General features: G+C 43.7%; 1 protein-coding gene across 4 annotated transcripts in view; it reads right to left on the bottom strand.

Moving 5' to 3' along the window:
• Positions 1 to 2,424: 2,424 nt before the first annotated feature.
• Positions 2,425 to 27,741, bottom strand: part of osbpl9 (oxysterol binding protein-like 9) — a 39,755-nt gene continuing 14,438 nt past the window's right edge. For 2 of the 4 annotated variants that reach the window (XM_087835744.1, XM_087835746.1), the window contains exons 4-24: positions 24,803 to 24,879; positions 21,510 to 21,605; positions 21,118 to 21,165; positions 20,079 to 20,108; positions 19,939 to 19,989; positions 19,413 to 19,451; positions 14,421 to 14,511; positions 13,647 to 13,751; positions 10,004 to 10,163; positions 9,720 to 9,829; positions 9,474 to 9,592; positions 9,275 to 9,360; positions 9,010 to 9,190; positions 8,818 to 8,902; positions 7,547 to 7,657; positions 7,404 to 7,467; positions 7,173 to 7,313; positions 7,000 to 7,078; positions 6,814 to 6,905; positions 6,591 to 6,726; positions 2,425 to 4,376 (exon numbers count right to left, since the gene is read on the bottom strand). In XM_087835744.1, coding sequence (XP_087691870.1) covers positions 4,302 to 4,376; positions 6,591 to 6,726; positions 6,814 to 6,905; positions 7,000 to 7,078; positions 7,173 to 7,313; positions 7,404 to 7,467; positions 7,547 to 7,657; positions 8,818 to 8,902; positions 9,010 to 9,190; positions 9,275 to 9,360; positions 9,474 to 9,592; positions 9,720 to 9,829; positions 10,004 to 10,163; positions 13,647 to 13,751; positions 14,421 to 14,511; positions 19,413 to 19,451; positions 19,939 to 19,989; positions 20,079 to 20,108; positions 21,118 to 21,165; positions 21,510 to 21,605; positions 24,803 to 24,879 — 1,976 coding nt within the window. In that variant the 3' untranslated portion in view covers positions 2,425 to 4,301. Of the gene's footprint in view, positions 4,377 to 6,590; positions 6,727 to 6,813; positions 6,906 to 6,999; positions 7,079 to 7,172; positions 7,314 to 7,403; positions 7,468 to 7,546; positions 7,658 to 8,817; positions 8,903 to 9,009; positions 9,191 to 9,274; positions 9,361 to 9,473; positions 9,593 to 9,719; positions 9,830 to 10,003; positions 10,164 to 13,646; positions 13,752 to 14,420; positions 14,512 to 19,412; positions 19,452 to 19,938; positions 19,990 to 20,078; positions 20,109 to 21,117; positions 21,166 to 21,509; positions 21,606 to 23,551; positions 23,919 to 24,802; positions 24,880 to 27,741 lie in introns of those variants that run through there. The other 2 variants (XM_087835747.1, XM_087835745.1) reach the window with 2 other exon arrangements.

Genomic DNA, 27,741 nt, shown 5'->3' with positions numbered 1-27,741 from the left:
CTTTGCAATGAAATGTGTTTGACGAGCAGCAGTCACTCAGCAGCATGATACAGTAGGAGAAAATATAATAAAATATAATAAAAAAAAATTAAAAAAATAGAAAAATAGTAAGGAGCAAAATATTAGAGAGACGTGGTAAAAGAGAAAAGATGACTAAATATATATGTATCTATAAATATAAATATATGTACACTAGTGATTAAATAAGAAAATCTTGAAAAGAAATATGACGGGAGGGCAGATGGGATATTGCACAGGAATGAGCAGCAGAAAATTACAGTATTGCACTTTCAATATAAATATCAATAACAATAAAGTGAAGTGACCAGTGCAGATTTAAACAGAGTACTTGTGAAGCTGCAGGGTAGCTTCTGAGTGCTGTGTTGTGTGTGTTTAAGTGTTGTGGTTGAGGTGTCGTACGGCTTGGTGGTAAAAACTGTTTTTAAGTCTTGTAGTCCGAGCAGACACACTCCTGTAACGCCAGATGGTAACAAGGAGAACAGCTGATGTGCTGGGTGGCTGTGGTCCTTGATGATGCTGTGTGCTTTACGGAGGCATCGCTGGAGATAAATGTCCTGAATGGCAGGAAGCCTCGTGCCAGTGATGTGCTCTGCTGCCTTCACCACCCTCTGTAGGGTGGTGATTCAGCATCTTTTGTGTATCCACGGTTCCTCCTCTGCACAGGTCCAAACCAGCTCAGGTTCAACTGTTCAACCTCAACACTATCTTTAACTCCACCACCTTCTGTGCTGCCGTCTCCATCATCACAGGTCAACACGTTCTCACTAGTAGCTTGTAAACCTTCCCTTTCTGTCACAAATCACCCCTGATACTCGCCTCCACCCACTCCACCCTGACTGCACTCTCTTCTTCACCTCTGTTGTGCGCCGTTTGTTGCTTTGGATGGTTGACCCCAGGTATTTAAACTCATCCATGCCTCCACTTCTCCAGGCTCACCTCCACCTGCTGCCTACTCTCACTACAGATCACAGTGTCTGTGAACATGAGAGTCCTCGGAGACTCCTGCCTGGCCTCATCTGTCAACCTGTCCACCACCACCGTAAACAAGAAGGGGCTCAGAGCAGCATCACCCCCTGCCTTGAACCCATCTCACTCCTATCTGATAATGAATATTGAGAGAGACTCACTTCTCTGAATGTTTAGCATTTAACATTCTGTTGTTTCTGCATACCATACCTGTAACCAAGACAGTTACCTACCCCCTGGTGTTTTTGACACAATCACCTCTGTATTATTTGTCTTACTGTTTCATCTTCTCACCCTACAGGCTGTTGGTGCCGTATGTTTAGTCTGTTTTTAGCAACCACATGTAAATCATACCCTGCACTGATTGTCGTCTCCTCCTGTTCTCTTGTGTACCATCATAGATGGCAGATTTCTTCAGTGGTTCAGGGTCAGCTTACCTTTCCAGACACACTCTCTGGGCTTGCAAGCCTGTTTACCAGGATACTTAATGAAGAGAAACAGGATGTGGATTAATTTCTTCATACTGCATCACCCTCTTCATACAGAACCACAGCTCCTCTTTATCACATGCTTTCTCTACCTTTGAGGCACAAACAAGTACACAGGTACAAAAACTGTGTTACAGTGTAATCAAAATGGATTGAAAAACGTATTTTTACATAATGTAGGAGTCAAAGTACCCAGACTGATCCAAAACTCCTCACATTAGTCTGTTTGCATCTTAAATTGATGCAACTTTCTTGAACAACCTCCTCCTGCTGGAGCCTGCAGGCACACTGTGTCCTGCATTATTATTTAATCTGCAGGTCCCACCTCACAGACGCGCCTCGTGTCAGGTCCTATTTTTAAAGTCCCTCCACACCTACACAAGTGTTTTTGAATTCCCTGCCGATAAAGAGCGGTGAGGTGGAAGAAGGGCCGAGCTCTTCTGAGAATAAAAAGATGTCAACAAACCGAGTGTGCAAATATAGACTGGAGCGCTGTAAGCATTTCCACCACGCCAAGTGCACCAAAGGAGCAATTTTAAAAAAAATTGTTTAATCAAACTGCTAAAATCAACAGAGCTCAGATATTTTTGATAGCTGGGTGTTTAATAATAGTTATACATTTGATCCTGGAGGTGACAGGATACGTACGCTAGGCTCAAAAACAGTCCCCTGATAACCTACGAGGCTGAATAAACAGACTTTGTGTCAAACATCTCTGGGGTTTAGAGTCCGACTGAAAAATAGAAAACACACAGTGAGCAGGTGTTTAGCTGGAAATGCCTCGTTAATGCCACACGTCAACTGTGTGATACCATCATGTCCACATGGACCAAAATCCCTCGAGGAATACTTCCCACACCTCGGTGAATCTACCCACAAAACATGAACAGGCGGTCCAGCACGGCACCGGCGTGATCTGAGGGGAAGCATGACAAAAAGCTCACAGGAGTAAACTCATGGAGATTTAATATTTTGCATCAATAAACAGGAGAATTGGATACAATCAATGGTTATGATGAGAAGGAAATAAAAAATACATTTGTTTTGATTGCTCTCTATCAGGCAACACTGAGCAGAACTGAAATGAATGGCAAGGCCTCCACTCGGACTTTACAAACACAAAACATGGAAAAAAAAATACAAAGAAATTTCTTAGAATCCTTCATGTTGATTATTTTCAAAAGGCATTTTTGTCTGATTCTGATGAATTAAATTCAACAAGCGCTTCGCTGGATTTGCACCAACTATATGCTCGTCTCTGCAGATCCCATGAATATATGGCTTAAAGGGTCTCACTGAACACAATGGCCAAATATTTAGGAGATACAATAATCAAATCACAAAGATTTAAAAAAAAAAAAGAAGGGGGTCAACAGGGGGGCTGTTGTGAGCTTGCTACCGCATTTTCAGGCGAAGATAAATATATATATTTTTATTTCTTCATCTCATCCAACTACCATTGCATTCAGATCCAACCGATGCAGCTGTAAATAAGAGAAAGAACGATGGTTCAACAAAGCTGGGAGTGTGCAGCAGGATCAATATGTGGTTCTGAAACTTGGAAAACAACCAGCAGAACAACGTCTGGACTGTAGCAGCACTGTGAAAGTGCACCAGTGTTTTTAAAGGCCGCCTCACGTTTTCGCTCTTCACACTCCGACAGCGTGCGAGCGAATAGCGAGGCGCCCCACTCTGATCTGAAGGGGAAACGAGGATGTGTGATGTGCAGAACAAAACCAAACTTTACGTCCTCTTCGTGGACCTGCTGTCCAGACAGACAAAAGTATGTAAACAATCATTTGTTCATAAATGCCTTCAAAACCTCCTCAGAAGACTGTTTTGGTCTCTGTCCAGACAAAAGTCCCTTCAGCCTTTTCTCTAAACCTTTTTTTGGCATAATGGACAGAATTTGTCCTCCCACAGGCAAACTTTGTTATTTCTATCAGTATTGCATATTTAAATCAGCCACGACTCCCGAAATCAGCGTTTAGATGCTATGGCTTTCTGCAGGGCTTCGTTTCTGGATAATACGCGAGACACAGAACAGCGAGTGATCCAAACGGGTGGCAAAGGTAACTCTGAAGTGGGAACGAAACATTAGAAGGCTAAATGGAATGACTCCTAAGGATGTAAAGGTTCAGGTTCAGATCCTCAAATATTTTTTAACTATTGCCGCAAAGAAAAATAAACAATAAGAGCATTAGAAATAAAAAAGAATATATATTTATATATCCATCATATGTATATCTATATATAAACAGTTCTAACTAGTTGCAGGCAAGCAGAGATTTTCCTCTCCCGCCCCTTTAAGATTCATCCGTTCCACCGTTATAAGGCTGTCAGACTCTGGGTGGGGGCACCAGCTTTCTTTCCTCAGTCACCAGATTCCCTGAGATGTAGAGCGCCGTTTTATTTCTCGTGCTATTACTTGAGCCGACCACAGACCCCCACCCCCCCTGCAAAAAACTATAGATGTAGGGAAGGAGTGTTGCTCTGGCTCATCCCGTGGAGCTGCTGAAGGGTGTGGACGAATGGGAGGCGCGTGACCTCTCCACTCTGTGCTGCAGAGTCTCATGTTGGCAGGTGGCGGGTATCGGTGGATGAGAGACTGACCAAATAAGGAGAGGAGCTTTACTAATATTCATGTTACATCTTTGATGCTTTTCATTCATTTCCATATTGTTTTACAGTCAAATGCAAAGCAGTGTAGAGATTCAATCGTCAGTCATTCCAAGGCTTGAATAACAAGTGGTTTCTGCAAAAGAGTTCTTATGAAGACTCTGTTGTGTGTGCATTCTTGATGCATCCGAGTGTGGCGCCGTCTTCTCAGTGCCTCTGGGAGGCTAATCTCTTTAATAGCGGCTCGTCGTAGACCCAGCACTCGCCGTCCTCGTGGAATAGCTGCAGAAACACAGAGCGATGAGAATTATTAGACTCGATATCTGAAGTATTTCTGAAAGTAAAGTTACAATGTTATCACTGATCTCTCTGAGATGTGTGGAATTTAAAGTTTGCGGTATGGAGAAGGCTTCGCTTCCATTGCCACGACAGTTATGGCTGCGATATGTCAAATACACCGTTTACTTTCCTTAGTGTCCATGACGATGACACAAGCTCAGAGAGAGACGCGTGTTAGCCTCTGATGGCTATTTGGTTCCGGGAAAGTGCAGGATTCATGCACAGTATTTATGCACATGATGCAACAAAACTGTTTCCACTAAACTAGTAACGACCTCGTTTCACCACTTCAGACAAAAAGCTGCTGAATATAACCAGGCTACAGAACAGGGGACACTAGCAGATAGTGACGCCTGACCCAAACACATCCGCTAACAAGCTGCACTCCACAAGTCAGGAGGATCAAACGGTGAATAGAAATTCCTGATGCCTGGTCAAAAAGCTTGACCTAATATCCGGTTGTTGCTACTTTTCCTTAAAAGTTCCACGGAAAACATAACCTGGGTGTCTTTTGTGTAATGAACTGGTTCTTCTATAATGCTTTTCTACTCTACATTAGGGCTGCCACGATTAGTCGACTAGTCACGATTACGTCGACTATCAAAATCGTCAACGACTGATTTAATAGTCGACGCCTCGTTTGAAGCTTTGTAAGATCACAAAAGACGCAGGAATAAGTAGTAGGATTTAAGAGTGTAATAATGGACTGAAACAGAAGATGGCAGCACTGCATGTACAAGGATGCCAGCTGCCGTTAAACCCCGAAGAAGAAGAAGAAGCTGTGTCCCAGAATTCATAGCGCAGCCCAGACCAGTTTCCAACAATGGCGGCAGCTAGTTAGTTTTAATATTACTCTTATTATTCTTTCTGGGTCACAAATTAAACGTTTAACTTATTTTCAGGCGAGAATGTAGCTGTGTAAACCTCAAATATCTGCTCAGTTTATCAAGACACCACATATTTTCAAAAGCGCTCCGACGTTTTCGGAGACGTCTGTTAGCCACTAGCTAGATAGCTAGCCGGGGGCTAGGCTAACTAGAGCCGTGAGAACACCGGACTCCCGGCTAATCGTTTTCAAACCCACCACCGTCTTTCGCTACTCAGGTTAAACATATATAAGTCACTTAGATAACTTAAAAATGTTATTGTTTGGCTTTTTTTTTAGTATTTTATTTGTTACTGAGTAAATCGGTTTGGCTGAGATTAAAGTTATAGTTTTTACACAGCTGAATAAAAGTCAAGCAGACAGCTGATTATCAGAAGTGTGAGATGCTCAAGAATTTACTCCGGTGTCCTGTTATATTTTAGATAGCAAGGAGTTTATTAAACTTCACCGAAACAATCTGCAAATTTCATTAAACTTTAAACTATCATCTTGTCTTTATTTTTAGTTAGCACAGACCTTAAACACTTAAAGCTGTAAGCTAATGATAGTTATATAAGAGCAGATGCTGCTGGTGCAATAAGCTGTACTTTTTACATCCAATGGATGATGATCTGATTAGTCAACTAATCGCAAAAATAATCAGCGACTATTCGACTATCAAAATAATCGTTTGTGGCAGCCCTATTCTACATACAATATGCCTCATTCACCCATTCACACCCGTCATACAAGCACTTTACTCCAAGCTTAACACTCGCACTCCAATGGCTGCATCAGAGAAACCCGGGGTTATGTTTGGCATGAAATCAAACCACCAACCTTCCGATAAGTAGATGGCCTGCTCCACCTCCTGAGCTACAGCCACCCCCACCTCACTGGATATATTGCTGTGTCACTACTGCTGCACTATAACGCTTTGTGGTGATAGATTCCACGTTAAGTGGGGGGTGTGTCATGGATGACAGCAGCTCGTTGGAAAAGAAGGATAGAAAGCGTCCTTCGTGTTGTTTGCACTAATAAGTGCTGCTCCTGCCTGAAAGCTGCACTCAGCGATAAAATGTTGCTCAGCATTTTTTCCTTTTACTGTCATAAATATGATTATTGTACATTTCCTTGAAATGAAGCTACTTTCAGCTGCTCCCTGGTCACTGCAGCAGGTCACTCTGCATCTTTCTGATGCAACCTACAAGTGATTTGTGTCTCAAGCTGGAATTTTAAAGCTATATTGCCCATAATACTCAGATCTCATGGTACGCTAAGGAAATCCTCACCCTGGTCTCCCACTGCTGCTCCTTCTCCTTCCTCTCTCTGGCTTCAGCTCTCTGTTTCTCCTCCAACCGGTGCTTGGCTTCTGTCGCTGCATCGATGTCTTTTATCTTCAGGTTCAGAGTCACATCCTTCCACAGTCTACGGGGAGTAAAAGTTTGAAAGTCAAACATTTAGAGTTAAAGGACCCGTGAGACGGCTGAGGTCCGACACCGATCCTCTCCTCACCTTCGAGACTCGTACTCGAGCTGGTCTTCCGGCTTCCTCACTCTCTTCTTAACGATGCCCATCTTCTTAGTGTCTATGAACACCGTGTTCTCCTAGAAACGTATGAAAACACGTTCACGCATGTATTCATTCATTTAAGGTGGTAATTTCCTACATTTTGTGATGTAAATAAAACAAAGGACTCACTCCAGTCGCCCATTTAGCATACATGACTCCGTTCCACTCTCCCTCAATGGAGCAGAAAGACTTCTTGTCGTTTGGTGAACTGCAGGGACAAAACACCCAGATGTCATCTCGTGTATTAGAGAGCGGACTCTCAGTAATCCTTAAATAATGTGACATAACCACATGGCTCTTACAAAATCTCTGCAGTGATTCTGTGCTTCTTTCCACCGTAGAAGGGTTTGGTGTGGAACACGATGTTCGCGCTGTAGCCCGACTTGGAGCAGGAGATGTTGCACTCTCCGCCAAGCTCCACCCACGGCACAGTGAGGATCGACCTGCACAGACAGGCGTAGGTCAGCGACACAAAGTAACGACCGACTAAGCGATGACGCAGGCGAGCGCAGGGATGCATTAACGGCACCTACCTGCCATATCCGTTAGGAAAGGTGAGAATGTAATGCTCATCGTGCTCCAAACATGACACGCAGCCTGGAGAGAGGTCAGAGGTCACTTAACACAAAGATTCACTGAATCACACTTAGAGAATATTAGGCAGAGCTTAGTGTACCTTGGCCGATGTTGTGGACACCTATTGACATGCCCAGAAACTTAGATTTAGTCCAGATGTGAGCGTTGAACTGGATCTTCCTACTTAAGCACTCGGCGTAGAACGCAGAAACTACAGGCGAGAAATGCAGGAAATAATGAGGAGAAACCAGCAACACATCAGCGACTGTGCAGAAAATAAAACCAAAACATTTTTGCACAAATAAGACTGATTATGACATCCATACCTAACATGTCATCTGGTTAACGTTTTTAACATCAAATAAAAAAACAGAATTTTACAGTTAGGGCTGCTCAATTAATCGAATTTTAATCTCGATTACGATCTGGGCTTTCAAAGATCATTAAAAATGACTGAGCCGATTATTAGCCCCTCCCTCGCACTTTACTCTCGCGCTGCTCCGTGTGGCAAATCGAGCGCACCTCTCTGCATTTCGATCACCCGTCACAACAATTAAGAGCAGCGGTCTCCAACCTTTTTTGCGCCACGGACCGGTTTATGCCCGACAATATTTTCACGGACCGGCCTTTAAGGTGTCGCGGATAAATACAACAAAATAAAACTAGTACCGGTACCGAAAAAAGAAGATTTATTCATAACACACGTGAAAAGACCCAGGAAAACCGAGTCAACGATAAAAACGATAACAAAATGACGCTGAAAACCGATAAAAACCCTGAAAACTATACATTTCACACCTGAGCCTCAACTCTCGCGGCCCGGTACCAAATGACTCACGGACCGGTACCGGTCCGGGGGTTGGGGACCGCTGATTAAGAGGACCCGAGGGAAGCTTGGAAAGCTAAGCAGAGGTTATTTGGAGAGGAGAGTGACTGCTGCTGGTTGAAAAGAGGTAAAAAAACTTCAGTGGTGTGGAAACATTATGGGTTCAGTCAGACGTGGATCAAGTCGACACAGTGTGTAAACTTTGCTACAGTGTCGTAGCTGCACCACAGAGCAACACTGCAAAGTTCACTAAACATGTTTACATTTTCCATTTATTTCTTATATTGCAAACATTTGCACTGTTATCAGTATTTGCACACTATTTTATATTATTTTTTAAAGTCATTATTCAATACATTGTTATTGTTAAATAAATATCGTCAAATAATCGAGATCTCAGTGAAAATAATCGTGATGATCATTTTTGCCATAATCGAGCAGCCCTGTTTACAGTGGTTACTTTTCTAAAACCTCCGCCACACCCTCTGGATCTACATGTAATGAGCAATTCTGCGTTTACACTCAAAAGAAGGTTCGACACTTACTGGGCGGGTGGTGAGAGACCTGCTCTGCCACAAAAGACACGCTGTTGGATGAAGCCCAGGGAACCGGGCCTTCTGCTACCGTCTCCTGAAACAGGATTGTGATTCTTGGTTAGAACTGCAGATCAATGATTCAGGAACTTGTAAAAGTAATAATTGAAATTATTACTGGACCGCAGTGACAAACGGTCTCACCGTAGGTGGCGAAGGCTCCTCTGTCTCGCTGGGAAGATCCCAGTGGCAGTAGAAGACTTCTCCTAGGATTGGGTTGTACGGTTTCTTGGCCACTGAGCCTTTCCTTCCGGCATGGAAAGCCGACAGGTACCACCTCACCACCTGCACCATCCGCTCCCTGGCCTCTGGCTGCTCAGCGATACTAGCAAGTAAAAGAAGCAAGTACTGAATGACGGCCGACCCTCACGCCAGAGCGTGCATGCTGATAAACTGAAATGGTACGTACCTTACAAATAAGTCGGGGTGTGCAAAGAAATCTGCATACATTTCTAACAAAGACCTTCTTTCTAGGATGAAGGTCGGCAGGACCACCTGGGAAATACAGAGAAGTGTTGTTAAAAAAGAAAACCTTACGCCGACGGCGCTGGAGAGCGAAACGCCGCGACCGAACAATTAGGGCGGCTAAGACGCTACGAGGTCCTGACCTTTGTGAGGTCCATGCCCAGTCGAACTTGAGACAGCAAATGCATGATGACGCTCTTGTGCTCTTCCACAGACTCCCCTTCGCCGTCGTCGTCGCGGTCATCGTGACAGTCAAACTGGTCTGAGGACAAGCAGAGCAAAAGTTTCACCATCATGTAGTAAAATATGATTTAAATAACGCCTCACGCTTAGTGAGGGACAATCAGCTGCGATGTGATCACGTGTCTCGCGAGCATTTCCCTTTTTACCCGTGTCTGTGGTGCCGTTGGACATCGAAGAGTTGAGGGACTCTGTAGTGTTGGGTCGTTTCAGAGCCGTTTCTTCATTAGTGGGCGAGGCAGCTGGAGGCCCTGAGGGACTGGGTGCAGGAGGCGGAGCAAGGAAGCAGGAAGAATAGAGATAAAGGGGATAAAGAAGAAATATAAAACAAGAGGCAAACTTCTCAGATTGCAAACGATCACGCTGTTGGATTTTTATTCGATCCAAGCAGAATTTTTCTCGCTATAAACGAGGCGGGTGCTGCTGTACTCACTCTATGCAGTGTTTGGGGGAAGTGTTGCTCTGGTAAAACTCATCAGCGTCATAGAATTCGTCCTCACTGGAGGAGTAGGAGAAGTCTGGCACCGAGTGTGAGGGGAGGGGGATGTGAGCCGGGGAGGCGACGCCGCTGCTGGGGCCTGACGGGCCACTCCCTAAAAAACACACATAAAAAAATGTAATCGAACAGTGTGCCTCGTGCCATCAGCCCACTCATACATACAGTATACGTATTCATCTATCACCCCTCAATTATATCCATCATCCGCCTGTCTGTTTGGTAGGAGGAGCCAAAATGTCTCTGTTGATGCAGAAGCTCGCCGGCGCCTGCCCTCATGATGCCATGGTGATGAAATCAACATTATATTGTTCGACCGGAGCCCCCGTTTCCCAGCTCTGCTGTTCAGCAGGATGTGCTCGGCACCATTAAGCCGCCTTAACACAGTGATGACTTTCTCTGCAGAGCGTATCGAGAGCGCTCTCAAGCATGCAGCCCGTCTCCTGATTGCACAGCGCAGCATTTTAATACTGCAGCCTCAGCAGAGAAGGCAAACAGGCTGCAACCTCTGCTTTCTGCTCATTTTGACTCGCGTTCAGTGGCACGCTTTCACGCATTTAACAAAACAAATGAGCCTCAAAATGCTCCTAAAAATAGCATTTTTGTTAACGACCTGTGACCTGTAAAACTGCAGTAAAACAAATTAGGACTGCCACGATTACGTCGATGACAGATTTAATAGACGGGTCGACTGTGTGAGATCCTAAAGATGCAGGAATAAGTAGGAGGATTTAAGAGTCTTCTCTTTACCGGCTTCAGTTAATTCAAAATGCAGCTGCGCGACTTTTAACAGCTACGAGAATCTATGAACACATCACTCCAATTTTAGCCAAATTACATTGGCTCGTGTTACATATCACATAGATTTTAAAAGTTTTTTGTTCACTTTTAAAATTCTGAATAATTTAGCGCCCAGCTATCTTTCTGAGCACTTACATCGTCCAATCACAGGCTCCTAGCACAACCTGAGGAGACCGGGCCTTTGCAACCGTGGCACCTCTGGAATAACCTCCCTGTTCATGTTCGTCCTGCCAAGTCGATCCAATCTTTTAAATCACGTCTTAAATCTTTTTACTTTGGCTTTTGATTCTAACAGGTTGGCTGTTCTAGCTTGTTGTGTTGTTACCTATTGTTTGTTGTCCTGTTTTATTGTTTGTTTTAATTGTCTCCTGCTTTTACTGACTGAAGCACTATGGTCAACACTCTTGTTTTAATATGTGCTATATATTTAAATTTTGATTTGATTTGATTGAGTGTAATAACGGACTGAAACAGAAGGTGGCAGCACCGCATCTACAAGGATGCCAGCTGCCGTTAAACCCCGAAGAAGAGAAGCCGTGTCCAACAGTGATGTGTGATGCCACCAATCAGGGTGGTATCGACGATACTGACCCGATACTTTGTACAAAACCTTTTTTATTTATTGTATCTCAAATTATAGCGTCATAATGATTACAGGACATCAGATTACTTGTTCTTATCAGTTAATAATGCAGAGTTCATCATCTAGAAATAAAAAACTGAAGTTGTGCGCTAGTTGAACACCTTGCCTGCCTGCAGCACTAAAGGACTCCGTGAGAGACGTCTGTCTCGCCCTAGCAGCACCTGTCCTTCTCCTCCTCCTCTTCAGTTCGCCTCAACATAAGCTCGTCATATTCTGTGAGATGATTTACTCTGAGGTGTTTGACGAGGTCAGTGGTGTTGCCACAACACCTCACTGTCTTGCCACATATATCGCAAACCGCGTCTCGGCTGTTTGTGGAGGTAAAACATGACGCCGTTTACACTCAGCCACTGTTGTGAGTGCGCACGCCAGCAGCTGCCACATTTATACAGCCGTATTTCGCACATGACTATAAAAGGCGGAAGAGGAAGTAGTTCCTTCCAATGCAGACGATCCGAATGATGTAGTTTCTTTCCACTGTGTTCCTGTTAATGATAAACTACAAATTTACCCTAAATTACTAAAATATCAATATTTTAATATGAGAATCGATTCTAGAACATAAATGATTGGTATCTGAGGAATCGATATTTCAGGATCGATCCGCACATCACTGGGGTCCAAATTCAGGGGCCGCATCCTTTGGACGCCGCATTAGGAGGCCGATCACGTTACAGTGACGTGACGAAGGCTTCGCAAATTCGAAGACTCCTCCAAACAAGGGCGACAAATATGTCCTCCTTTTCCCCAGAGTTGAAGGATGGGTCGGGCGTGTCCTTCGTGGCCCAACCTATCCCAGAATTCATAGCTCAGCCAATTCCAGTTTCCAACAATGGCGGCAACTCCTAAGTTTTAATATTACTCTTATTCCTCTTTCTGGGTCACAAAATAAACTTTTAACATATTTTCAGGTAAGAATGTAGCTGTGTAAACCTCAAATATCTGCTCGGTTTATCAAGACATCACATATTTGTAAAAGTGCTCCGTCGTCTGTTATCCACCAGCTCGACAGCTAACCCGGGTTCAAGGCTCAGTAGAGCCGGCGAAAAACACCGGACTCCCGGCACATAATTTTTAGATCCCCGCGGTCTTTTGCTACTCAGGTTAAACATATATAAGTCACTTAGATAACTTAAAATGTTATTGTTTGGCTTTTTTCAGTATTTTATTTGTTCCTGAGTAAATCGGTTTGGCTGAGATTAAAGTTATAGTTTTTACACAGCTGAATAAACGTCAAGCAGACAGCTGATTATCAGAAGTGTGAGATGCTGGAGAATTTACTCCGGTGTCCTGTTATATTTTAGATAGCAAGGAGTTTATTAAACTTCACCGAAACAATCTGCAAATTTCATTAAAATTTAATAAACTATCATCTTTTTTTTATTTTTAGTTAGCACAGACCTTAAACACTTACAGCTGTAAGCTAATGATTGTTATATAAGAGCAGATGCTGCTGGTGCAATAAGCTGTACGTTTTATGTCCAATGGATGATGATCTGATTAGTCGACTATCAACAAAATCGTTTGTGGCAGCTCTGCTACAAATAGACAAAGACGGTACTAAATGTCATTTAAAGTAATTGTTTGAAGGTCAAGAATGAAATGAAAAAAAAAAAAGGATATTTTTTGGCCACTGGGGGGCAGTGGCATCAAATTATGTAAACACATTTCACCCAAATCACCTTCTTAAATCTACTATTACATGTCCATGCTACTGTACTGTTCGCTATGTGATTGTAGTCCATCGTTTGGTGGCTCCTGAACAACATCATAACAACCGATTTAAATAAAAGCCGCCAAGTTTGGCTGCTTAACTCCTGATAGTGTACAAAGAGTCTGAGTATGAAATCTTGAACTTTTCATCAACAGATCGTCAGCATCATACCTGGTTTCCCTGAGGTTACCGTGTCCTCAGGGAAACATCCGACTAATCAGCTGTTCCACATTCCTCTGTCCACTGTTTACCATTAAAAAAAGGTTGTGTGCAGTTTACAGATCACACGGCTACAACAACAACACAATAACTAAACAGACTCTAACCTGCTGAGCTGATCGGCAGTATGAGGAACCCGTTTCAATAACATACAGCCATTTCAGCAAAAATTAGTCCAGTTCATGACATTGAATTGAATTCACCTGTGCTGTTGGGAGTCGGGGTCTGCAGACTGCCCATCACTGTGACGACGGGACCAACAGGTAACGTGGAGGGTCGTTGGTCTGATTTGCACACCTGAGACGCGTCTTCATCAAACGGAGAGAAAGCAGAATTAGCGCCGAAGCCTCGAAACGAAGCCAGACCCCATTAAAAGCAGCATCTCATGCCACGTGGCAGGACGCTGCAGACAGAAGCTTCATCTGTGAGCGGGGATTACACCGTCTATTATAAGAGACCAAAATTAGAACGGCCTACTTTGCACTGCTGATTTTCATAGCCTTTTTTTTTTAGTCTAGTCATAGTCATCTGACTAAAATAGCCAAAGATTTAGTCAGAGTTTAGTCAAGACATGTGAGTATTCTTGTTGACTGGATAAACGATATTACCCCACAAAACAGGAATCTGCTTCAACACAGATCCTTAATTTAAAAGAAGGAGAAGAAGAAGAAGAGAGGGAATAATGTTGCTAAACCCTGTGACTTTTAAAGGTGTACCTTCAAATACTGAGAGAATATTAAGAATATTTATCCATACTGGTGATGTCACACTAGAACATGTTTCCAGTTGCAGCTGAAACATAATTTCAAATGTCATCTATGGACAGAACATCAACAACGGTTCTGCGATTCCAATCCCAACCACAGGGGGCGCTGCTGTCACCTTTAAGTATATAACACCAACAACCTCTCAGCATGTATCAACACAGTAAGTGACAACTTCTAAATGTCTGGCACATGTTGGGGAGGCAGATGTACCTGGGGGTAGTGTTGTCTGTGTTGGCATTGTGTTCACCGCTGGAGTGTCCAGAGGGGGCTGGTAGATCCCATCCACTGGGTTGATGGTGCTCTGGAGGAAACAAACAAACACAACAATGCCCTTTACAACAAAAAACGACATCAGAGCTTTGCTGCAACAATCACACACAGACCCACTGCCTGCTTACTGGTTTAGAAAAAACTAAATGGAAAGCAGTTTGGCTTTTAGTTTAGAAACAGTCCTACTCTGCGAGGATCCTCCTGTTCCTTTATCCTCTCAAACCCAGAAGGGGACCAGTATGACCTGATCACAACTCGGAGCACCTACGTGAAGAGCGAACTAAACAATGCATCATCCAGCCGGCGCAGATCAATTTCCTCGCACTCGATTTCCTGGAAAGAGCGGCGTTGCCAAGCTTAATTAATGCAATCAATATGAAACCAACAACACAGCTTGAAACGCAAACGCTAGGAGTAGCTCTACACAACTGCTAACGTTGACTTTTGACATCTGAGCAGCCTGTTTCTTCTTTAAAAGGGCATGGGGGGGTCATTAATAAACACTACAGTAGGTAATCATTTGTAGAGGCCGTGACAAACGCTGCATGCATACAAACAGCGGCCTGTTGACACGATGACATGTGGTCACAGCCCCAACGACCCATCTGACAGGAACACCGGCAACCACACGAGATAAACCAAAAATATCTCGCCCCTCGTTCCCCAACAGCTCACCGCCAGGAAACATTTAGTGACATCATAACTCAAATCTGACCTGCAGTTTCTGACTTTTACACCGTTTCTCTATTTTGAGATAATCTGAGCTCAACAGGAACGCAGCGACTTCGTGTGACGGCTGTGAGATTAGGCCGAGGTGTGACGTGAGGTTTTTACTGAACTGAGTTATAGGAATTACTCTGACCTTGTTTTTCTCCGTTTATAGGTGGAGATAACTGACGATAAACCTTTATCTAAATGCTAAACAAAAAAGATACAGTCAGAGGTCAAGGATTTCCCCTCCTATCTCCAAACTTCCTGCGTCTGTTCTTTCTACTTCTAATGGTTCCAGCGTCCACATGCCTTCATAAAACTAACTCGACGGCTTCTAATTAGATCCAATTAGCGATATATACTGACCAAACTATGGCTATGCAAGCACGACATGAGAGGAAAAAAGCACGTGGAGAGCAAGGTCATCAAAAAAAGCTAAAAAGGGTTTTAAACTAATGATCAATAACCTCTCTACCCCCCCAAGTCAATGCAATATTAATGCAATGAGCAGCTCTCGCAGCAGTGCAACCCCTCAGCCACCCAGAGCACATAAATTATTTTGACATAACTACTGAACATGCTTCTCGTGAGCTTGGTTTAAATGATTCTTGCACTTTGCAGCAATTCCCCAGGCAGTGCAGTTTGACAGGGTCAAACGTGCTGCTGACGCCTCGAGCATCTTAAAGGCCTACGGTGCATGCATCACTGCTGTGCAGGCGCAGTCACAGACGTTCAGCAGATGCACGATTAGTGGAAAGCCTATGGCATACAAAGGTGGCACGTGCAGGTATGTGCATAGGCAGAGCTTTAGCTGTGCTATTTTTAATGATAACAGATTAATCCAGCTGTAAGATCAATGCAGTCCTGTGAGCTAGCCGGCTTACGCGGAGGTCTTGCTTAAAGTGGGAGGTTGTGTTGTATTAACCGATCTACAAACACTTCTCGATCCTTTGCTTTTTCCAAAGATGGATTGGCTTCTTTTCATTTAGCTGCAGGTTTCTGTTTATCCCTAAGTCAATGTTTTCTTTTGCTCTTCAGGCCTCACTTTTCTGACTCTTCCACCTTCTGCTGTCCCATCGCCTCTGGGTGCAAGTGTGATACTGCAGTTTCCCAAATATATGCACCGTTTCATGATACAGTCAGACTGATCGATAAAAAACCCCACAGAAATAAGAACAACATGGACATGTGTCTGTAGGTTGTCAGTCATCCAGGTCATGGTCGTCTAAAGAAAGCGATTTGGACTCGGAGAGTTCCACGATTCCCTCTCTGGCACCTCAACCCACACTCACATCTGAAAATCTGAAGGTCACATGACAGGACGAGGCGAAGTCTCAGAGGGGTTTAACCCCAAACTTCTGGTGGTAATGGCTTTTTTCACGGTTGTCTCAGACACACAGTGGATCAAAACTCTCTTAACCGTTGACATGTGTTTAAAAAAGGGCAACGTGACCCATCTGTTGCTCTTAATGTGGTGATATCCACCTTTAGTTTATTCATTTTATTTATTTATTTTGCAGGTCAATAATTAGTAGTCATTAGTATACATGAGACACATAATCTAGTTTTAGGTCATAACAACTGGTTTATCGCCTTTTTAGGTCTGGTAATTTTTAGAGCCGTTTTATTTTGAAAAACGGTTAACAGGAAGCCTTACTGCTGAAAGCTTTAGTGGTTGAAAACGTGCGTAAATCCTGTCGTGGCCTTCAACAGGAATATCTGCAGAAGCCTAGGAGTGCTTTCTGCACGGCTTTCCAGCTATTAGTGCTCAGCGGTTCAATAAGCAGGCAGTGTGAGAATGACCGATCAATGGTGATCAATGGTGACTTCGATTCCTCTAATTAGTAAGTGAAGTGATGGGCAACGCTCGTATACGCAGGCATGCGATCACACGTGTCCCATGTGCGCTTACACTAGTGCATCTCAGAACACCGAGTATTGTGTAAAGGTTTATTTTTCATAATTTAATTTAAAGAGATAAACTTTCATATATTCTGTAAAGTAAAGTGAGATATTTCAGCCTTTATAAGCTATAAACAGCCAAAAATTACAGTATGACAAATTATTAGAAGACTTCCTCAGATCAAACAAATAGGATCTCCATGTGCCGACTTCTACACTACACTGAACATAATCTGTACTTTTGGGTCAGGGGTTTCTCCTATTCCTCTTGAACAATGGCAGACGCACTCTTGTCCAGTGTGGATAAAACACAGTGGATCAACCATCACCAGCAGACGACACGGCACCCTAAAATCACCCTAAAAATGTGACCACAGCAAAGAAACAAAAAGGGAAAAGGAAAATAAACTGACTTTGTTCATTAATAAAACTCACAGTCTGGGCAATAGGGCTGCCACAAACGATAGTCGACTAGTCACCGATTATTTTTGCGATTAGTCGACTAATCAGATCATCATCCATTGGACATAAAACATACAGCTTATTGCACCAGCAGCATCTGCTCTTATATAACTATCATTAGCTTACCGCTTTAAGCGTTTAAGGTCTGTGCTAACTAAAAATAAAGACAAGATGATAGTTTATTAAATTTTAATGAAATTTGCAGATTGTTTCGGTGGAGTTTAATAAACTCAGCCGTCTGCACCTTGCTATCTAAAATATAACGGGACACCGGAGTATATTCTCCAGCATCTCACACTTCTGATAATCAGCTGTCTGCTCAGCTGTGTAAAAACTATAACTTTAATCTGAGCCAAATCGATTTACTAAGGAACAAATAAAATACTGAAAAAAGCCAAACAATTTTTTTTTAAGTTATCTAAGTAACTTATATATCATGTTTAACCTGAGTAGCGAAAGACAGCTCACCCGCTCTAGTGAGCCTAGCCCCCGGCTAGCTATCGAGCTAGTGGGTAACAGACGTCTCCGAAAACGTCGGAGCGCTTTTGAAAATATGCGGTGTCTTGATAAACTGAGCAGATATTTGAGGTTTACACAGCTACATTCTCGCCTGAAAATATGTTAAACGTTTATTTTGTGACCCAGAAAGAATAATAAGAGTAATATTAAAACTAACTAGCTGCCGCCATTGTTGGAAACTGAGCTGGGCTGCGCTATGAATTCTGGGACACAGCTTTCTTCTTCTTCGGGGTTTAACGGCAGCTGGCATCCTTGTACATGCAGTGCTGCCATCTTCTGTTTCAGTCCGTTATTACACTCTTAAATCCTACTACTTATTCCTGCGTCTTTTGTGATCTTACAAAGCATCAAACGACGCGTTGACTAATAAATCAGTCGTCGACGATTTTGATAGTCGATGTAATCGTGACTAGTCGACTAATCGTGACAGCCCTACTGGGCAATGAGCTAAATTTACATTTTACAATACGAGCCCACACAGTTGCGCTAATCAATTTCTGTCAGCAGCATTTCTCCATCGTGTGGAAAAATGACCCGCTGTCACCACAGCTCTTCTTTTCCTTATATTGCGATATCTCTGGGATTAACTGTGCAGCGGCAGAAAGGGGAATTTTCCTGGTCTGGTCCACTTAAGATTAAAGCAGCTGTATGCGGTCCATCAGATATACGGCTTGAGATTAGAGACGCTCTTACCTAAAGAGTGGACGCTGCCCGCTTTTCCTGACAATCCACTCACAGCTCAGGTAATTGCTCCTGCTTGTGCAACTTTTCCTACCACACTTTCCATTAACATGCTTCAAAACAGCTTTGGTGTGGCATAAACTCGCTCTTCATCTGGACAGCTGTCGAGTCAGCGTTCTTCCCAACGACTGTGGTTACTAAACTAAGTGACGAGTAATTTACTCACACTGAAAATGAAATACTTCAATAATTTGAGGAACTGAATAACTGAGTTATAGGCCATCATTTACATGAATGTTTACCTTTTTGAATAAAATGATAAACTTTTCACAATACTTGACATTTTTGAGATGCACTAATATACACTCAATGTGCATTTTGTGTAGCACCATTTGCACATATACATTTCATGTCTTCATGAAGGAAACAATAGTTACAAAATAAATAAATATTAGATTTTAGAGGAAAATCTTGATTTAATTAAGAAGAAGGCAGCAGGAGACATGAAGGAAAGCTTAGATCCAAATTAGACTGCATGCACTAAACAGATCTGGTACATCTGCTGGTCTAACAGGAGAGAGTCTATTAAGCGAGAAAAGAAAGTTAGCAGTTTGTTTGATTTTGACTTTCGTCGTGGACAGAAAGGGTCAAACTTACTATAGGTCCGTTTGCGTGTTGCTGTTCGTTACTTTGGTCCTTAAAATTTTAAGAAGACAGTGTTAGACTCATTGTATGTGAAGGTTCAAGAGTCATTTCATAAAAGCATCGCGAGCATCTGCGGTGCAAACGAGGCCCGGGCCTCTCACGCTAAGCTCCAAAACTTTTCCCAAGTTGCCACATACAGCGATCCTTTCATCACACGGTCAAATCCAGACTTGCCACTTCTTTAGTAGTAAAAACGACAAGATTGCACTACCCTGTGAGATCATCCACGTGTGTTTTTTGTTTTCCTTATCAAACAGCTAACAAAGCAGAAACGATTGCTCCACTTCCTGCTGAACAGAACATGTGATGAAACGAACACTGGGCAACACCCTCACCAACCACCGACCCAGATAGCAAGTGTAAGCAGGGAACTACCCCAGGGATGCGAGGTAACACAGTGCACACTCATGTGGTTTCACAAGAACAATGGTTATGAAGAAATGGCAGACTGCAGAGAGCGGACCCGTGCTGTGCTTACCTTGGCAATCTGCAGCAGTACAATACAGTGCTTGATGGACTCTACCATACTCTGAAAGGGAAAAATTACAGAGCAATTAATTAGGAAGGAAGTGACTTTAAACCCAACAGGAAGGAAAATGTGCTCATTCTCTGACTTACACAAGTAGTCTCCTTCAAATGTTCAATTTTCTGTCGAAAGAACAGAAAGAAGTAAAAATGAGGTTAAAGAGCAGAAATACAGACGCCTGACTGGCTTCAGCTGGGGCTGTGAAAGGTTTGATGCAGTCGGCACAAGCAACAAGGTAAAGTGACCAAAAGCTGGTGTTAACATCACAGAGGAAGTGGACATATAACCCCAGAGGCTAGTGAGACACACTGAAGGTTAAACGTTTACACCTCTAATCTTCAAACATTAGCAGATCTGCTCGGAGAACTGACCGGGCCTGAGAGGAGCTACAGAAAAAGGAAGATTGTAGTTTGAACAATAGTCCCTTTTTTACATCATGTGCTTCTTAAATTGTCCATTAGCCGGTTAAGTGACTGAGACAATGAACCACAAACTAAAAAACTGAACTACTGAATCGATCAGCCTCGCAGTCGCCAGCAGCTCGGTCCAAGCTGAGGGCAACGTATGGCGTGAGTAGAGGTGGCGGTTTTGGTTAAGCTTAAAGCAACGCTGGAGAACAGACGGGTCCTTTGTCAGGACTACTGATCTTCTTCATGCATCTTTCCCCCATAAAGACGACGTCTGGTGACGTCCTCTGAACCATTAAGGAGTTCTGACACCTCAGCATTCATAAATAAAGATGTGGTTTGATGACTATTAGAGTTTCTGGGGTTTTCCAACAGATAGGCAGAGTCTTCTAATGCACATCCAGTCATTTTGGACTCTAACAGGCCTGAAATAAAGCTGAAACCACTCAGTTAAGGAAAGCGCTTCAACGGTTACTCCTTGAAGGATTAATTTTTATTCTTCATGGCTGATAAATAAATAAATATCGAGGGGACTGAACTTTAGCTTTTGGAATAAGAGGATCACTTTGAAATCACTGCTGCTTTAGGCCAGTTTGGAACAGAAATATCTGCGATACACCGACAGCTATCAGTTTCCATTCGCCTCCTGCTGCTTTGTCAGCAGCGGCTCTAATGATGCTGGACCGGAGAGGCGAGACGCGAGGACAGAGCTGCTGATACTCACTCTGCGTGATTCATCCTCTTTGCAGTCCTTGATCTTCTCATCAAACAGCTGTGTGGACAGAGATGAAAGAAAGGTTAAAAACCAGAAACATGGAATAAAAGCTATTCCACTGTCAGATGACACAGTGGAAAACTACTGAGAGCTTATCTAAGGAAGGACATGTTACGTGGTTTCCTTAAGATGCTGTGTCTACTTTCTTTAAATATAGTATCTGGTTTGTCACCACAAATCTAACTCACAAGAACTTCTGCTTTACTGAAAAGTCGACTCAGATGAGCAAGGAAATGCTCGCTGACACAGATTCAATCTATAAATAAAGGATGAGAAGCCACTGAACTCTACAACATCTATATCTACCTCACGCTGTGCACCACACTGGATTTCCGTCCTACCTTTAACTGATCAATCAGAATCTGTAGGTAGGCGTCAGCTTCAGCTAGCTTCTTGTCAAAGTCTTGAACACTAGGAACGAATCCCGTCTCAGCCTCCTAAAGACGAGGGAAGAAACACAGCTGAGCATCGGTGCAGTCCTCCACGCAGGTGTTGCAAAAGCTATTTGCATATTCAAAGTAAAGCACAAAACCACAGTCCATGAATCCAAGCTGTGTATTCACATATTTATCTGTTCATTTACCAAAAAACAAACAAATAAAGGGGAAAAAGCCTCTCGTATCATCACCTCCTGCTCAGGTAGGCTTTATAAACGGTTACACAAAACGGTGGAGAGAAACATCAACAGTTCAGGAGAATTTTCCAGCAAGGTAGCGTAGTGAGGGAGACATGAGTACTATTGTTTGAAGGCTCGTCTACATGAAAGGCCAGCAGGTCTGTCTGCTTGCCTGATGGAGGCCAACTCGTTTCAGGCCCCGAAACAAAACTGAAATCAGGACTCATGACCGGAGAGCATTCGGTTGCAGACAGAACGTAACACGCTGAGGTGCACTCAAATTCATTGTTTGTTAGTTAGCTTCCCCCAGACTTCACACACACACACAAACATTTTGTTACATAATAGCCATTAAAAGGTAATTACTAGACTATTGGCAGAACAGACGTGACCAGGCATCTGTCTGCCTGTCTGTGCTCACCCACCAAAGCACCCAGAACAATCCAGTAAGCTGTGACACAAAACCACAAGACAGGAAAACGGGAAAAAAATAATTCACCCTCATTTAATCACCGAGGCTGTCAGCAGCAAGGACAGCGAGTGCCCGCGAACACACAACACCCGCCCTACGTCAAGCCAGCGGACTCAGGAGATGACTAACAGTGTGTGTCAACGCACTTTACAGCAGTTACATGGAAAACAACACCTGAAAAGGCGCTCTGTCAAAACGAAACAACTGCTGTCAAAAGTCAAACTCTTATCAAACCGTGGTGGACGTCACTGCTGCTTTGGAGCTGCCGTGTTGCAGAGTCCAGCTGCGTCGCGGGTTTGAGGTGCGTTTTCTTGCGAACGAATGAGCGCTCATAGGAAAGTGAAGGAAAGCCATCAACACAAAGCTGGTCGCCGATCGCAGACGAGTCTAAGTTTAAACAGATATACTCAGCAGCCATGAAGCTACGAGGGCAAACTTCCTCAAAAGGTTCAAAGGTGCTTGTTCAGCTTAAAGGGGAAAATGTAGCTGTCTGCATGAAGGCCTGAGCAAAAAGAGAAAACAAAGAAGAAGAAAATACTGTTACTGTGCGTCTCTGGGGGGTTTCACCCAGACTGGCACAAATCCTGAAGAAACTTGCCGGATAACTCGCTACACTGGAAACATAAGTGGAGTATTATTCCAGTAAGGCATTGCATCATGATACCAGCGACACACAAGTCAGAGCGAAAATGGCTACAGGAAACTAATTTCACAGTAAAGTAGAGATGAACCACCTGAGCCTCGACGTTTACTCTGCACTGTGTGAAAACTCAAACAGAAGTGACTTTACTTTCCTCCACGTGTATTTAACGCCGACTCTACCTGCAGAACAGCCCGCTGCCCCGTTACCACTGAGCAAATGATGTGTCCTGTTTTGACAACACACATGACACAGGGGAAGTGTTTTTCTTTCTTTTTTAGAAGCAGAAAGTCAGAGGCAGGTGGTTGGTTTATAAACAGCCACTGTAGTGCTCACTTCTGCCCTGTTCTGGAAATATTCCCAGACTTCCACTCCCACTCGTTTGCAGCGCAGACTGTCCATCCCTGTGACACAGCAGCAGGCACATTTTAGCCTCCAGAGTTAAATTAAGGCAAAAAAGAAAGAAAAAAAACAACCCACCCCGCCCCCCACACCCACAGAGCAGACTTTACAAACAACACTGCCCCCTCCCTCCCCTGTCTATTTGTCTTTCCACGCAGCGTGACCCACTTTAAAAACGCTGCTGTCCCAGTGGCGCTGCAGCCGCGTCGCTTCGTCCCCCGCTCTGGTGCAGCGTCTGTGTGCTGTTACTTACTGGGTGCTGTGCTCCAATAGACATGCTGCAATAAGCCAGTACATCTCTCAGTCCATTTGGCAGAGTGCAAGCTCGCTTTCTCTGCCTCCGTCACTGTTTTCCCCACAGCTACAAACCGCCAGCTCAGCTGAAGTTACATTCCTCCTCCTCCTCCTTCAGCACCACAGACAAACAAAACAATTTCCTCCCTTTTCCTCCCCACTGCGGTGTGCCAACGTAAACCCTAGCAGCCTCCAGACTGTTAGCGGGGCTTCAGCAGCAGTTATCAGCTAAGCGTTGGGTCTGAGCCGAGTTAATCCAGGACCCTCCCCTGACAGGAAAGCCACACTTCCTCTCGCACAGGCCGACGACAAAACACACAAACCAACAGCGAGCGCTGAGAGGCGCGAGCATTAACAGCCACGACGATTGGCTGAGACAGCCGAGGCAGATGTTTGGCCGATTGAGCAACCGCGTCTCGGATTGGGTAGCTGGGTCATATGACGCTTCGACAGCAGTGTGCGCGTGCATGCGTGTGTCCGCACCGAGCACGCAGGCACACGCGTAGCACATCAAACGGATTTGCCACCAAAGGGAGAGAGGGAGGGCGAGCGGAACGAGAAAGGTGGGAGGGCGAGCAAAGCTTGGTTATGAGGACGAAGAGAGGCGATAAGGAGGAAGAAGCGTATCTGGATGAGGATGGGAGGGAGCGTAGAGGAAGGTTTGTTTTGAGGGAGGAGAGCAGGAAAAGAGGTCGAGCAGAGAAACAACTGCAGGGCAGGAGGAGCGATTTCTACACTCATAAAAACAGATATAAACGCCGGTGGGACAAAAATGGCAGCAAGCAGGTCAGCAGCTGAGCAGACTTTCCATTAAACTTAAAAGCCTGCTCCTAAAACCTGTCCAGACTGGCCACGTATTTCCAAACATCCACTACAATGACGCAAATGTCAGCATTTTTCCTTTAATACAGACGTGAATTATCTTTCAGCTCGTAAAGCTTAAAGTGCTGATAACCTACAAATCCATCACGAGTGTTCGGGTATAGTTTATGCAAACACAGACTGCAGTGAAAGCTCTGATATTATTTTCAAACTCGTTTACCTCTTCATCTAAACCAGGATCATCTTCAGGTGAAATATGAACTGTGCGACGGGAATTTGTATAAATGGCAGGCAAACACCAGAGGATCCACAAAGCAAACAACTCCTCTGTTAACTGCAGCGGATTAGACACAAAGACACACGTCCAAAGAAGCGCTTGGTTTCATACCCGGAGTTGGAGGGTGTGCCGGAGGATAGTTCCCTCTAAGGCGTGGATCCACTTCTCCCGCTCGTCTGCATCTCGGGCTGAGGACAGAAACACAGACACACCCAGTGAGCCACGTTTTCCATCTGTAGCCCATTTAAAGAAAAGAGTAATGACAGCACTAAAATGACATGAGTACTGGTGACGCAGTGAAGGACACTGAATATTCACCTAGAAAGTTTCAGTGAAAACATGTTTACAGGTTTATTTCTCTCATTCTGGTAATTGTTCCCTGTGCCATACGAGAGCTGTACCGATCCTTAACCAAATTCATGCCGACAAAATGTCAAACTTTTCCTTCTAATCAGAGTATTCATCAGAGCCTGTAGGTCTGTCTAAATTACATTAACATAAATGTCAATAAAGCCTCTTTGAATTTGAATGACTCTTTATGCATGTTTGAGCCTTCCACTGAATATAATGGAACTAAAATAGGACTTTGTCTTTGTGCTCACAGTACCAAAAAAACAAATAACAACAAAACTCCGTCTCTCTGGAAATCGTGACCCGGTTTGCCCGAACCTACTAACCTCGTGGTGCGCGGTTTCATAGAGGAACTACACCCACTAAAGGTTTTACAGTTTAGAAGGAAGTGTGCAACTACATGAAACTGCTCAACAACAAAAGGTGCACAGTTTCTTTCTCCTTTGTGTTTTTAAAAGGTGTTTTATTGGCGTTTGAGACCTAGAAAGTGAATTCAGTTCAATTTTATTTATACAGCGCCAAATCGCAACGACAGATGCTGAGCGAGCGCTTTAGTGACAGTGGGAAGGAAAAACTCCCTTTTAACAGGAAAAACCTCCGACACAACCAGGCTGAGGGAGGGGCGGCCCAATGAGGCAGGAGTCTGACAGACAGACATTAAAACTGAAGCTTTTTAAATACGCTTCATTCTATTTAACTCATACAGAGATGATAGTAATGGCTGAATCAAAACCATAAAAGTGACCAACTTTTATGGCAATTGTAAAAATGAGGACTTACAGCTTTCCTGTGCTGTCACAGTTCTGATTCTCATCTTTGTGTGAAGCAGAGCAGAGTGAGGCTGCACCCTCAGAGCAAAGACAGCGACATTAACCAGTGACCCACAACAGGCTCTGGCACATGCAGTACACACTGCAAAAGGCTCCTGGATGCTTTTTCCTGTCACTGGTATACGTAATATTGCATTTTCCTGCCAAGACATGGAGTGAACTGAAGTGGATGTGTGCTAAAGCTGTACAGCACTGTGCCAAAGTCTGAGCCAATCTGTTTACTTTTTGCTAAGAAAATGGGAAATAGGTTCAGAAATCTATTGAAACGTGTAAACATATATGGAACTACAGGATATAAGGCAAAAAAACTACACAGTTTATACAATAGGAATATTTCTGCAGGACATTCAAGCTTTTGGGTGATGGCTGCCTTTTGTGGATTTCTCTGTCAATATGACCCCACGCGGCTCTGAGGAGACCAGTCTATGTGTTTTTCTATCCAGGTGAGCTTTTACTGCACTGGGCGAGTGTTTGGGATCATTGTCATGCTGACAAATAGAGCTGCAGCCAAACAGATGCTTTCCAGCTGTTACTGCATCCAAATCTGACTGAGATCGCTGCAGACACAAATTTGGATTCACGGCTCCAGAAGACCCGTCGCCAACGATTTTTAGTCCAGTTTCTGTGCCATCTTCAGATTGTCTTCTTGACACCCACAGAGAGACTTCAGCAAACAGTAGATGTGTCAGATGCACGTCTCAGGTCCTGTGTTTGCTGGAGTTTGTCTGTTTCTAAAGGACAGCACTTTCTGTTCCTCTGCTGAAGACACGTTTTTAGTCCTGCACTTCATTTATTTTTAAGGACACACTGCACACCATGCTGAGATATGCCATGTTTCCATACAAACCTCTTTGGGAATCCCCTTGTTGGTGGAAAAATACAGTTTTTCATGCCTGTCAAAATGTCTCATCTTTAGCATTGTTTCTAGACTCTGCTAAAGATCCATCCTTTATAAATAAAGATGCAAAATAAAATTAGCTCTTGCTAAGTTGTGTATTATATGCAGACAAAACACTGACCTATGAATCATTTGAACCATTAAAAACAACAAAAAGAAAACCAGTGTTAACTGGCTTAAAACACAAAAGCAGAAATTTGCTGAAAAGGTCAGGTGCAAAGACCGGACAGAAAAAGCAGCTAATGTTCCAGGTGAGGACAGTAATCAATACAGTCTCCAATCAATCTCCAAAAGCTGTTAACAAAGAACTAAATATGTCCTTGAATTAGCTCCCAAACTCCATCCTGTGTAAGAGTCATCTTTCATTGAGCTGGAAACAAGACAGAGCAGCAGATGAGCAGGCTAAGGAGCGCTACAACAGAAAAGCTTTTAAAGACATTAAACGGCAGCCGAGGCTCGGGCCAATCCACTCAGACAGCACCTCGCTGCCCTCTCGCTTTCCAACTCTCCGGGGGAACAGATCTGCTGCAGCTAATGTTGTTCAGCTCTACTCACGAGCTAACACAGGAACTGTGTCACAAGTCCAATCTTTGTCCTAGTTAGTGATTCACATCTGGAGCTGTGATTTACTTTGCCAAGGAGGTGTGAGCACATTATTCATCCACCTGACAGGAACCTATTTTGTTAATACTCCACCAAAAATCACGTTTTGTAGAATTTAAACACGTGACACAGAAAAGTGAGCACGCAACAGCCCGTCTCTTTAAACAAGCTTTAACCTGCAAGCTCCCCAGTACAATATCTGCGATATTCCCATTTGTGTCCACTAGGGCTGCCACGATTAGTCGACTAGTCACGATTGCGTCGACTATTAAAATCGTCGATGACTGATTTAATAGTCGTCGCGTCGTTTGAAGCTTTGTAAGATCACAAAAGACGCAGGAATAAGTAGTAGGATTTAAGAGTGTAAT

This window comes from Neolamprologus brichardi, chromosome 23 (genome assembly GCF_056152115.1).
Source record: "Neolamprologus brichardi isolate AB-2024 chromosome 23, ASM5615211v1, whole genome shotgun sequence".
NCBI lineage: Eukaryota > Metazoa > Chordata > Actinopteri > Cichliformes > Cichlidae > Neolamprologus > Neolamprologus brichardi.
Note: the sequence above shows the minus strand (reverse complement) of the source record. Positions and strands in the feature narration are given on the sequence as shown.